General features: G+C 55.7%; 1 protein-coding gene across 3 annotated transcripts in view; it reads left to right on the forward strand.

The window, feature by feature from the left end:
* The window catches only part of MTIF2 (mitochondrial translational initiation factor 2), a 54327-nt gene that overhangs the window by 754 nt on the left and 40501 nt on the right, over positions 1 to 13072 (forward strand). For all 3 annotated transcript variants that reach the window (XM_077485524.1, XM_077485525.1, XM_077485526.1), the window contains exons 2-4: positions 585 to 732; positions 2503 to 2623; positions 6807 to 6981. In XM_077485524.1, the coding sequence (XP_077341650.1) occupies positions 589 to 732; positions 2503 to 2623; positions 6807 to 6981 (440 nt within the window). In that variant the 5' untranslated portion in view covers positions 585 to 588. The remainder of the gene's footprint in view (positions 1 to 584; positions 733 to 2502; positions 2624 to 6806; positions 6982 to 13072) is intronic.

Genomic DNA, 13072 nt, shown 5'->3' on the forward strand with positions numbered 1-13072 from the left:
AGGTTGACACAATGGGGTTGATTTGCTATAGGCAAACAGGCTGATCGTTCTCTGCAAGGGGAAATTACTCTTAGCTTAGTAAATGTGGTGAAAATTCACTTTGTAAAGAAATGCCCAATCACGTGCAAGATAAACGTGCGCCTGCACGTGATTGGATGATGAATGTTAGCAGAGCTTCACTTTAATTGACTAAGCTAAGGGAAATTTCCCATGCAAAGTGAACAGCCTATTTGTCTTTAGTAAATCCACCTTGCACCCTGCAGAGCATTGCACCATATGGTCAGTGGATAGAAGGTGCAATGCCAGGCTCCTGCAAACACTTTCTCCAGTATTATGTCCCTACAAAGTACAGACTTTTTCATTTGGAGAACTAGAGGAAGAATCAATAGACTGCGAGTGAAAGGACAAGTGGGGACGATGCAGCTATAAAAGAGGAGAAGTATTTCCTTCCATTAGTAATGTATAAAAAGAAGAACAGAGGGGAGGGGCTCTTGGGGGTTGTAGCCCGGAGGGGGGGGGGGTGTAACCCTTATTTCTCATACATTTGTCTACCATGTTTTGCAAATTTGTCTCTCTTCTTACAGGAAAATGAATAGGAATATCTTACTGCAAGTGGAGCAAGTGGTTCGCTTCCACAAGGCATGCCGCCAATTACATATGCTGTGTCTGAGAAACCGAGCGTGCCGCCTGCAGACGACCCTTCTACAGTACCGCTACTTGTCCACCAGAAAGGTAAAAAGGAGTTGTGTGTGTGTGTGTGTGTATAGCACATATATTACCGCCAGCCATCTGAATAGCTCCTAGTAGCACCCTCCCTCTCCCAGTCTGCTGTAAGGGGAATTACACAAGGCAAATATCAGGCAAGGTTGTGGTGGTAATATTATCTGTATTTAAAGCCCAACGGGCAAAAGGATAAGTGCTCATTTTGGTCTAGGGGGACATGAGAAAGGATATATACTCACCTGATCCTCCGATTCTCCCCCCAAAGACTGATCCCTGTGTCTCCTGCACTTCCCCTCCCCCCCCCCTGCGGTTTAGCAGCCTTTTGCTGTGGACCATTCCTGACTTCATCCAGCCCATAGATGTGGATGTGAGGCCGTCAGGAACAGTCCACCGCGGGATCGTGGAGGAGCACCATTTGCTGGTGGAGCAGAGGATCAGGTGAGTTTAGGCTTTCTCCTCTTCCCCGTGGACAAAACGAGCAGTAAATCCTTACAGTGCATAGCCTCACCTGAAAGCCTCGCTTTTTTTTTTTGAAACATAGGGCCAGTTTTCTCTCTCTCAGACTTTAGGAGGGCTAATATTGTCCCATTGTTTGTTTCAATGAGAGTGTTTGCATCCCTATATTGGTGTTATTGTGCCCCATTGTTGTTGTCATTGGGAGGAATTGTGCCCCAATGTTGGTGTCATTGGGAGGAATTCTGCCCCATTGTTGGTGTTATTTTGTGCCCCATTGTTGTTGTCATTGGGAGGAATTGTGCCCCAATGTTGGTGTCATTGGGAGGAATTGTGCCCCATTGTTGGTGTTATTGTGCCCCATTGTTGTTGTTATTGGGAGGAATTGTGCCCCATTGTTGTTGTCATTGGGAGGAATTGTGCCCCAATGTTGGTGTCATTGGGAGGAATTGTGCCCCATTGTTGGTGTTATTGTGCCCCATTGTTGTTGTTATTGGGAGGAATTGTGCCCCACTGTAATAACAGTGGGGCACAATTCCTCCCAATGACAACAACAATGGGGCACAATCACACTAGAGCGGCGCGCTGGCGGGACGGTAAAAAAAGTCCTACTAGCAGCATCTTTGGAGTGGTGAAGGAGAGGTGTATACACCGCTCCTGCCCATTGAAATGAATGGGGCAGCGTGGCTATACCGCTGGCAAAGCTCTACTGTAGCAGCGCTTTGTGATGGTTTAAACCCTTTCTCGGCCGCTAGCAGGGGGGTAAAACCGTCCCTGCTAGGGACCAAATACTGCCGCTAAAAGTGTGAAAGGGCTCTAAAGGCAAAACTTTTTTTTTTTTGGTTGTGTGGAGAGGGATTAGAAGCCCTTTTGGGTTTTTATCTCTGTCTGTGCCCCCATTAGGGAGATTCACCCTCTCTATCGGTGCTGTTTACCATGATCACTGAGAGTGAAACAGAAAATAAAATTTCTTAATTGTCACCAGAGGGGGAATCTTCCAGTGGGGACGCTAGTTCTGGTGACCCTGGTAGACACCTCACTCTGGGGGGATTTAGTCTTACTTTCTTATTTGATTATTGGAATGGAAGGAAAACTCTCCCCTATAGGACACGAATGGCAAAAAAAAACAAAAACTGACAGGGGTTATAAATCCTGCAATAAAAAAAAAAAAAACTGTTTTTGTCTTTAGTTCTACTTCAATGAATAGATAACTGCACTAATGTATTTATATCTGTCTTGAGTTCAATTTATGGTCAACTAAGGTATACTATGATTGTCATTCTTTAGTGCTTTCTTATTTTCCCTGTAATTCTCCTTATTAAATAGGAAAAAGAACAAAAGAAACAAACGTTGCCAGTTATTAAACTAAAACAGAAGACGGAAGTGGTGGAGGTATGGAACAACATGACGGTGGGCCGGTTAGCAAAAGCCATGGATAGGGATGTTGGTGAGTTGCTCCTTTTTTATTCTGGTTCACCAGGCATTCCTATAGAGCTTGTCGGCCGTGTTCAGGCCCCAATCGGGGGGGGGGGGGGGGGGGGGTCGGCCGTGTGCAGGCCCCAGTCAGGGGGGTCGGCCGTGTGCAGGCCCCAGTCAGGGGGGTCGGCCGTGTGCAGGCCCCAGTCAGGGGGGTCGGCCGTGTGCAGGCCCCAGTCAGGGGGGTCGGACTTGTGCAGGCGGTCGACGTGTATATCCTTTGATTGAGGAAGGCTTGTTGGGATAGGTATGCGAAAGCTCCTGGTTGGGGTTGGTGTAACGGGCTCCCTTTGCAGTAGGTGTGTTCAGGCTCTGATTGGCTCTAGTCGGGGGGTCTCTGTGCACTGGCTCTAGTCGGGGGGTCTCTGTGCACTGGCTCTAGTCGGGGGGTCTCTGTGCACTGGCTCTAGTCGGGGGGTCTCTGTGCACTGGCTCTAGTCGGGGGGTCTCTGTGCACTGGCTCTAGTCGGGGGGTCTCTGTGCACTGGCTCTAGTCGGGGGGTCTCTGTGCACTGGCTCTAGTCGGGGGGTCTCTGTGCACTGGCTCTAGTCGGGGGGTCTCTGTGCACTGGCTCTAGTCGGGGGGTCTCTGTGCACTGGCTCTAGTCGGGGGGTCTCTGTGCACTGGCTCTAGTCGGGGGGTCTCTGTGCACTGGCTCTAGTCGGGGGGTCTCTGTGCACTGGCTCTAGTCGGGGGGTCTCTGTGCACAGGCTCTAGTCGGGGGTCTCTGTGCACAGGCTTCACTTGGATTTGGGGTTTCTAGGATCCAGTTGGGATGGATGAGTACAGGTTCCAGCTGGGGGTCACCACGCGGGGGCTCTGGTTTGGGTCGGCACATAGGGGCTTCATTTGGGGTCTGTCTATTTCCATGTCGTATTCGGGTGCAGGCATAGAGTTCACCAGACAGTGAACACGAATAGCCTTTAATGGGAGAGCATCTATGGGGCTTGTTAATGCTGCATTGAGCGCAGAAAGTGTTTGGGGTGCCGGCAGAACCCATATTCATTCATTCTTTCACTGTGCACATATATAATTACATGCTAGTCCCTGCACACCAATGCACTCCTTAAGCCTGTGTGCCGTGTAAGGTGCCCACGTGTCCCGGATTGCCTGGCATTGTCCCGCAATGGCCATCTCCGTCCCTGGTCCCGGGCACCTTCATTCTGGGACAATGCAGTGTCCTGGAATGGAATTAACCTCCTCGCGCCCGCCCTATAGCCGAATTACGGCCGTAGAGCAGGCGCGTTCGTTCGGGCGGTCGTCCCTGGACGGCCTGATGTTTACTTCCGCAATGCGCGCCGCCGCGGGCGCGCATCGCGGAAGTTCTGTGTTCGCCGTGTCCCCCGGGGACAGGCAAACACAGATCGCTGTAAACGGCCAATCACAGCGGCCGTTTACAGCGTGATCGGCGTGTCCAATGGGAGATGATCTCATATGTAAACATATGAGATCATCTCGCAGCGCCGCTCTCCTTCCTCGCACAGACAGTGCGAGAGGGGAGAGATGAACGGCTGCAGCGGCAGCCGTTCTGATTCTGGAAAAAAAAAAAATTAAAAAAATGAAATAAAAAGTGCCATCCGCCCCCAGCAGTGCCATCCGCCCCCAGCAGTGCCATCCGCCCCCAGCAGTGCCATCCGCCCCCAGCAGTGCCATCCGCCCCCAGCAGTGCTATCTGCCCCAGTGCCATCCACCCCAGTGCTACCTGCCCCCAGTGCCATCCACCCCAGTGCTACCTGCCCCCAGTGCCATCCACCCCAGTGCTACCTGCCCCCAGTGCCATCCACCCCAGTGCTACCTGCCCCCAGTGCCATCCACCCCAGTGCTACCTGCCCCCAGTGCCATCCACCCCAGTGCCACCTGCCGTCAGTGCCACCTGCCGTCAGTGCCACCTGCCGTCAGTGCCACCTGCCGTCAGTGCCACCTGCCGTCAGTGCCACCTGCCGTCAGTGCCACCTGCCGTCAGTGCCACGTGTCATCAGTGCCACATAGTGCCATCTGTCATCAGTGCCACGTATCAGTGCCATTTGTCATCAGTGCCACCTGTCAGTGTCACGTGCCATCTGTTGTCAGTGTCACGTGTCATCAATGCCACTTATCAGTGCCATCTGTCATCAGTGTCACGCGTCATCGGTGCCATGTATTAGTGCCATCTGTCATCGGTGGCACATATTAGTGCCACGTATTAGTGCCATCTGTCATCGGTGCCACGTTTCAGTGCCACGTGTCATCAGTGCCACGTATTAGTGCCACGTGTCATCAGTGCCACGTATAAGTGCCACGCGTCATCAGTGCCACATATTAGTGCCATCTGTCATCAGTGCCACATATTAGTGCCATCTGTCATCAGTGGCACCTGTCATCATTGCCACGTATCAGTGCCATCTGTCATCAGTGTCACGTGTCATTGTCCTGGTGCTTCAAAAGTGTAATAAATAGTCAACAAGTTAGATGTGTAACTTATGTTCCTAGAACACATGATGGCGCTACCTGCATGTTGGGCCTCTCTATGTGGCCAGGCTGTGAAAAAGTCCCACACATGTGGTATTGTAATACTCAGGAGGAGTAGCAGAATTTTTTGGGGGGTGTCATTTGTGGTATACACATGCCACGTGAGAGAAATAACCTATTACAATGACAATTTTGTGGAGAAAAAAAAAAAATGAAAAATCTTAATTTTGCAAAGAATTGTGGGAAAAAAATGACAACATCAAAAAGCTCACCATGCCTCTTACTAAATACCTTGGAATGTCTACTTTCCAAAAAGGGGTCATTTGGGGGGTATTTGTACTTTCCTGACTTGTTCGGGTCACAAGAAGCGAGATAGGCCACCAGTACATCAGATGTGATCAATTTTGTGCGATTCGCACCACAGCTTGTAGACTCTCTAACTTTCACAAAGACCAAATAATATCCACTAATTTGGGTTATTTTTACCAAAGACATGTAGCAGTATAAATTGTGACCAAAATTTATGAAGAAAAATTAATAATTTGCATAATTCTGTCACAGAAACAAAGAAATATGCGTTTTTTTTCAAAATTTTCGGTCTTTTTTCATTTATAGCGCAAAAAATAAAAACCCCAGAGGTGATCAAATACCACCAAAAGAAAGCTCTATTTGTGGGAAAAAAAGGACAAAAAATTCATTTGGGTACAGTGTTGCATGACTGAGTAATTGTCATTCAAATTGTGAGAGCACCGAAAGCTGAAAATTGGTCTGGGCAGGAAGGTGTTTAAGTGCCCTGTAAGCAAGTGGTTAAGGACACAGCCCTACTAACTAGTAGCTACATTTCCATAACTGGTTGCTAGGGCCAGCCCCGGCTGGCGTCTAGTAACCAGTGATGTCACAGACTCTCACGCTCTCTCTTAGACAGTGAGGCCGGGAGCGAGGCCCATGCCTAGTGCTGCACTGCTGTCTCCACCCACCTTGGCACCTCCTTCTTCTCCGACACCCGAGGCAAGCAGCAGGGACTGGTGTGATCGTCTTTCCAGATAGTGTCTGAGCGTCTCCTCTCTCCACCCACCACCTTCTCCGGCACCTGGTGGCATGCAGAGGGAGTGACAGCTGCTGGGACTGGTCGCCTGGTGTCTGTTCTGTGTGCTGCTACTGGATCAGATTGACGGCTGCCCAAGTGCCCGACTTCTCCTTCTCTCACTCACAGCCTGACTCGCTGTCCACACTGTGGACACTGGACAATAATGGCATTGGCAAGTGGCATACTGCATCTGGTGTCAGGCTATGGGTGGCAAGTGACACACTGCATCTGGTGTCAGGCTATGGGTGGCAAGTGGCACACTGCATCTGGTGGCAGGCTATGGGTGGCAAGTGGCACACTGCATCTGGTGGCAGGCTATGGGTGGCAAGTGGCACACTGCATCTGGTGGCAGGTTATGTAGTACTAGAAATAATGTGGTTTGATCATCCTGACACCAAATCAAGCATGATGTCGGGATGATTCACCCAACAAATCACCAGACTACCCCCCCCCCCCCCACCTCCATCTTTTTTTGGAAAGGGGGTGGTGTCCCTGAATGGCAGTTTGGAAATGTGGTCACCCTAGTGCCGTGTTCTCTCATGATGTGCTGCTCCCAGTACACAGTCTTATGTCCACATGCTGTTTGCTTTACTATCTGAATTTTTTTTTCTTCCATAGATGACGTCTTTGAGGCTCTCCTGTACACAGCCCACGATCTGAACTCATTGAACCCATCGTCCGCACTCAGTGAAGAGGCCATCAAAGAAGTCGTCAAGAAATGTGGCAAGAGGTTCCTGTTTGTGGGACAAAACAAAACGGAAAAAGTCAGGGAAAATGTCAATGCTGTAAAAAGGTATCAATTTAATTGGATCAATAGTCTCCAAACTGTGGCCCTTTGCTTGCTTTTATCTGGCCCTTGGAGCATTATTCCCCCCACTGCTGGAGACAGTTCAAGGCACTATTCCTTCCACTGACACCAATGATTGGGGCACTATTCCCCCCCCCCACTGACACCGATGATGGGGCACTATTCCCCCCCCCACTGACACCGATGATGGGGCACTATTCCCCCCCACTGACACCGATGATGGGGCACTATTCCCCCCCCACTGACACATGATGGGGCACTATTCCCCCCCCCCACTGACACCAATGATGGGGCACTATTCCCCCCCCCACTGACACCGATGATGGGGCACTATTCCCCCCCCCCCACTGACACCGATGATGGGGCACTATTCCCCCCCCCCCACTGACACCGATGATGGGGCACTATTCCCCCCCCCCCCCCACTGACACCGATGATGGGGCACTATTCCCCCCCCCCCACTGACACCGATGATGGGGCACTATTCCCCCCCCCCCACTGACACCGATGATGGGGCACTATTCCCCCCCCCACTGACACCGATGATGGGGCACTATTCCCCCCCCCCCACTGACACCGATGATGGGGCACTATTCCCCCCCCCCCCACTGACACCGATGATGGGGCACTATTCCCCCCCCCCCCACTGACACAGATGATGGGGCACTATTCCCCCCCCCCCACTGACACAGATGATGGGGCACTATTTCTCCCCCCCCCCACTGACACAGATGATGGGGCACTATTTCTCCCCCCCCCCACTGACACAGATGATGGGGCACTATTTCTCCCCCCCCCCCACTGACACAGATGATGGGGCACTATTTCCCCCCCCCCCCACTGACAGATGATGGGGCACTATTCCCCCCCCCCCCCACTGACACAGATGATGGGGCACTATTCCCCCCCCCCCACTGACACCGATGATGGGGCACTATCCCCCCCCCCCCCGCACTGACACCGATGATGGGGCACTATCCCCCCCCCGCACTGACACCGATGATGGGGCACTATCCCCCCCCCCGCACTGACACCGATGATGGGGCACTATCCCCCCCCGCACTGACACCGATGATGGGGCACTATCCCCCCCCCCGCACTGACACAGATGATGGGGCACTATTCCCCCCCCCGCACTGACACAGATGATGGGGCACTATTCCCCCCCCCCCCCGCACTGACACCGATGATGGGGCACTATCCCCCCCCCCACTGACGCCAGTGATGGGGCACTATCCCCCCCCCCGCTGACGCCAGTGATGGGGCACTATCCCCCCCCCCCCCGCTGACGCCAGTGATGGGGCACTATCCCCCCCCCCCCCCGCTGACGCCAGTGATGGGGCACTATCCCCCCCCGCCGCTGACGCCAGTGATGGGGCACTATCCCCCCCCCCCCCCCGCTGACGCCAGTGATGGGGCACTATCCCCCCCCCCCCCCGCTGACGCCAGTGATGGGGCACTATCCCCCCCCCCGCTGACGCCAGTGATGGGGCACTATCCCCCCCCCCGCTGACGCCAGTGATGGGGCACTATCCCCCCCCCGCTGACGCCAGTGATGGGGCACTATCCCCCCCCCCGCTGACGCCAGTGATGGGGCACTATCCCCCCCCCCGCTGACGCCAGTGATGGGGCACTATTCCCCCCGCTGACGCCAGTGATGGGGCACTATTCCCCCCCGCTGACGCCAGTGATGGGGCACTATTCCCCCCCGCTGACGCCAGTGATGGGGCACTATTCCCCCCGCTGACGCCAGTGATGGGGCACTATTCCCCCCCGCTGACGCCAGTGATGGGGCACTATTCCCCCCCGCTGACGCCAGTGATGGGGCACTATTCCCCCCCGCTGACGCCAGTGATGGGGCACTATTCCCCCCGCTGACGCCAGTGATGGGGCACTATTCCCCCCCGCTGACGCCAGTGATGGGGCACTATTCCCCCCCCGCTGACGCCAGTGATGGGGCACTATTCCCCCCCGCTGACGCCAGTGATGGGGCACTATTCCCCCCCGCTGACGCCAGTGATGGGGCACTATTCCCCCCCGCTGACGCCAGTGATGGGGCACTATTCCCCCCCGCTGACGCCAGTGATGGGGCACTATTCCCCCCCGCTGACGCCAGTGATGGGGCACTATTCCCCCCCGCTGACGCCAGTGATGGGGCACTATTCCCCCCCGCTGACGCCAGTGATGGGGCACTATTCCCCCCCCGCTGACGCCAGTGATGGGGCACTATTCCCCCCCCGCTGACGCCAGTGATGGGGCACTATTCCCCTCCCGCTGACGCCAGTGATGGGACACAATTCCCCCCCCGCTGACGCCAGTGATGGGACACAATTCCCCCCCCCGCTGACGCCAGTGATGGGACACAATTCCCCCCCCGCTGACGCCAGTGATGGGACACAATTCCCCCCCCCCGCTGACGCCAGTGATGGGACACAATTCCCCCCCCCCGCTGACGCCAGTGATGGGACACAATTCCCCCCCCCCCGCTGACGCCAGTGATGGGACACAATTCCCCCCCCCCGCTGACGCCAGTGATGGGACACAATTCCCCCCCCCCCGCTGACGCCAGTGATGGGACACAATTCCCCCCCCCCCGCTGACGCCAGTGATGGGACACAATTCCCCCCCCCCCGCTGACGCCAGTGATGGGACACAATTCCCCCCCCCCCCGCTGACGCCAGTGATGGGACACAATTCCCCCCCCCCCCCGCTGACGCCAGTGATGGGACACAATTCCCCCCCCCCCCCGCTGACGCCAGTGATGGGACACAATTCCCCCCCCCCCCCCGCTGACGCCAGTGATGGGACACAATTCCCCCCCCCCCGCTGACGCCAGTGATGGGACACAATTCCCCCCCCCCCCGCTGACGCCAGTGATGGGACACAATTCCCCCCCCCCCGCTGACGCCAGTGATGGGACACAATTTCCCCCCCCCCCCCGCTGACGCCAGTGATGGGACACAATTCCCCCCCCCCGCTGACGCCAGTGATGGGACACAATTCCCCCCCCCCGCTGACGCCAGTGATGGGACACAATTCCCCCCCCCCCGCTGACGCCAGTGATGGGACACAATTCCCCCCCCCCCGCTGACGCCAGTGATGGGACACAATTCCCCCCCCCCGCTGACGCCAGTGATGGGACACAATTCCCCCCCCCCGCTGACGCCAGTGATGGGACACAATTCCCCCCCCCCGCTGACGCCAGTGATGGGACACAATTCCCCCCCCCGCTGACGCCAGTGATGGGACACAATTCCCCCCCCCCCGCTGACGCCAGTGATGGGACACAATTCCCCCCCCCCGCTGACGCCAGTGATGGGACACAATTCCCCCCCCCCGCTGACGCCAGTGATGGGACACAATTCCCCCCCCCCGCTGACGCCAGTGATGGGACACAATTCCCCCCCCCCGCTGACGCCAGTGATGGGACACAATTCCCCCCCCCGCTGACGCCAGTGATGGGACACAATTCCCCCCCCCCCGCTGACGCCAGTGATGGGACACAATTCCCCCCCCCCCGCTGACGCCAGTGATGGGACACAATTCCCCCCCCCCGCTGACGCCAGTGATGGGACACAATTCCCCCCCCCCGCTGACGCCAGTGATGGGACACAATTCCCCCCCCCGCTGACGCCAGTGATGGGACACAATTCCCCCCCCCCGCTGACGCCAGTGATGGGACACAATTCCCCCCCCCCGCTGACGCCAGTGATGGGACACAATTCCCCCCCCCCCCCCCGCTGACGCCAGTGATGGGACACAATTCCCCCCCCCCCCGCTGACGCCAGTGATGGGACACAATTCCCCCCCCCCCCCCGCTGACGCCAGTGATGGGACACAATTCCCCCCCCCCCCCCCGCTGACGCCAGTGATGGGACACAATTCCCCCCCCCCCCCCCGCTGACGCCAGTGATGGGACACAATTCCCCCCCCCCCCCGCTGACGCCAGTGATGGGACACAATTCCCCCCCCCCCCGCTGACGCCAGTGATGGGACACAATTCCCCCCCCCCCGCTGACGCCAGTGATGGGACACAATTCCCCCCCCCCCCGCTGACGCCAGTGATGGGACACAATTCCCCCCCTGCTGACGCCAGTGATGGGACACAATTCCCCCCCGCTGACGCCAGTGATGGGACACAATTCCCCCCCCGCTGACGCCAGTGATGGGACACAATTCCCCCCCCGCTGACGCCAGTGATGGGACACAATTCCCCCCCGCTGACGCCAGTGATGGGACACAATTCCCCCCCGCTGACGCCAGTGATGGGGCAATATTCCGCCCCGCTGACGCCAGTGATGGGGCAATATTCCGCCCCCCACTAATACCAATGATGGGGCAATATTCCGCCCCCCACTAATACCAATGATGGGGCACTATTCCGCCCCCCCCCCCCAAAACTGATACCAATGATGGGGCACTATTCCGCCCCCCCCCCAAAACTGATACCAATGATGGGGCACTATTCCTTCCACCGATGCCAATGAACGTGGGGCGGTGCCTGCACTGCAAGGGTTAACTACTCGTTTACATTTAGGGGTAAGGAGAAGCATTTTGCATGCATGATCCTCTGCTACCCCAGCAGATGGCGCTCCCCCATACTTTGACTGCGAACTATTCCTCGGCATCCTCCCGTCCAGGGCTGGACTACAGACCCGGCATTGATGATGTCAGGACATCTGTTTTTTGTTTGCAATCCTGCAGCACGGTGCTGCAACCACGTGCACTACCACAGTCCCATTCACTTGAATGAGGTGTGTGCCTTTGCGGGCAGCAGCACTGCGGGCAAAAAGTGACTCCCTGTATCAAATTTGCTGCAGTGAGTTTATGGACACCGTCAATGTTACCTTGCCAGCAGGGAGGCGGCACTGCCACCTGCGTGAATGAGGTCTTACAGTCGCACCATAGGTTGCATGCCATGGATTGCATTTTATGAAGGGGATGTAGAGTTCAGAGCACTGCTGTGGGGTCCGGTGGTCAGTAGCAGCCACTTTCTGTTTTAAATTGGTTCCTGCTTGGAAGATTTCTCTCCATTTCCTGTCTTGGAATTGCAACAGGAAGTTAGAGGAATTCTTGTCAAAGTGAGGAGTTTCCCCCTCTTAGGGCTCATTTACGCTTTCTTCAAATTTAACACACATTAAAGCATCTATCATTTCCACATTTCATACTTTTTTTGATGCATTTATGAAGCTTGGCAAATGGCCTTGTGTGTGTTGATTTTCAATTTGGTTTAAAGGGTCCCAGTAGAACCTCAGCTCATTAGTACCTATGTTCAGCAGATCCCCAGCTCATTGTTACTTTCATTTAGTAGATCTCCAGCTTATTAGTACCCACGTTCAGCATATCCCCTGATCGGTAGTAACCCCCACCTCTGCTGATCCTCTGGTTTGCTGATCATCCTCCCTCTCTCTTTCTCCAGTCCCAACTCGCCTCCCGCTCATTGGTACTCTCGCTCAGCAGATCCCCTGCTCAGTAGTACCCTCGCTCAGCAGATCCCCTGCTCAGTAGTACCCTCGCTCAGCAGATCGCCCCGCTCAGTAGTACCCTCGTTTAGCAGATCGCCCCGCTCAGTAGTACCCTCGTTTAGCAGATCGCCCCGCTCAGTAGTACCCTCGTTTAGCAGATCGCCCCGCTCAGTAGTACCCTCGTTTAGCAGATCGCCCCGCTCAGTAGTACCCTCGTTTAGCAGATCGCCCCGCTCAGTAGTACCCTCGTTTAGCAGATCGCCCCGCTCAGTAGTACCCTCGTTTAGCAGATCGCCCCGCTCAGTAGTACCCTCGTTTAGCAGATCGCCCCGCTCAGTAGTACCCTCGTTTAGCAGATCGCCCCGCTCAGTAGTGCCCTCGTTTAGCAGATCGCCCCGCTCAGTAGTGCCCTCGTTTAGCAGATCGCCCCGCTCAGTAGTGCCCTCGTTTAGCAGATCGCCCCGCTCAGTAGTACCCTCGTTTAGCAGATCGCCCCGCTCAGTAGTACCCTCGTTTAGCAGATCGCCCCGCTCAGTAGTACCCTCGTTTAGCAGATCGCCCCGCTCAGTAGTGCCCTCGTTTAGCAGATCGCCCCGCTCAGTAGTGCCCTC

The sequence above is a fragment of the Lithobates pipiens genome, unplaced genomic scaffold (assembly GCF_037356315.1).
Source record: "Lithobates pipiens isolate NorthernLeopardFrog02 unplaced genomic scaffold, aLitPip1_a1.2 Scaffold_18, whole genome shotgun sequence".
NCBI lineage: Eukaryota > Metazoa > Chordata > Amphibia > Anura > Ranidae > Lithobates > Lithobates pipiens.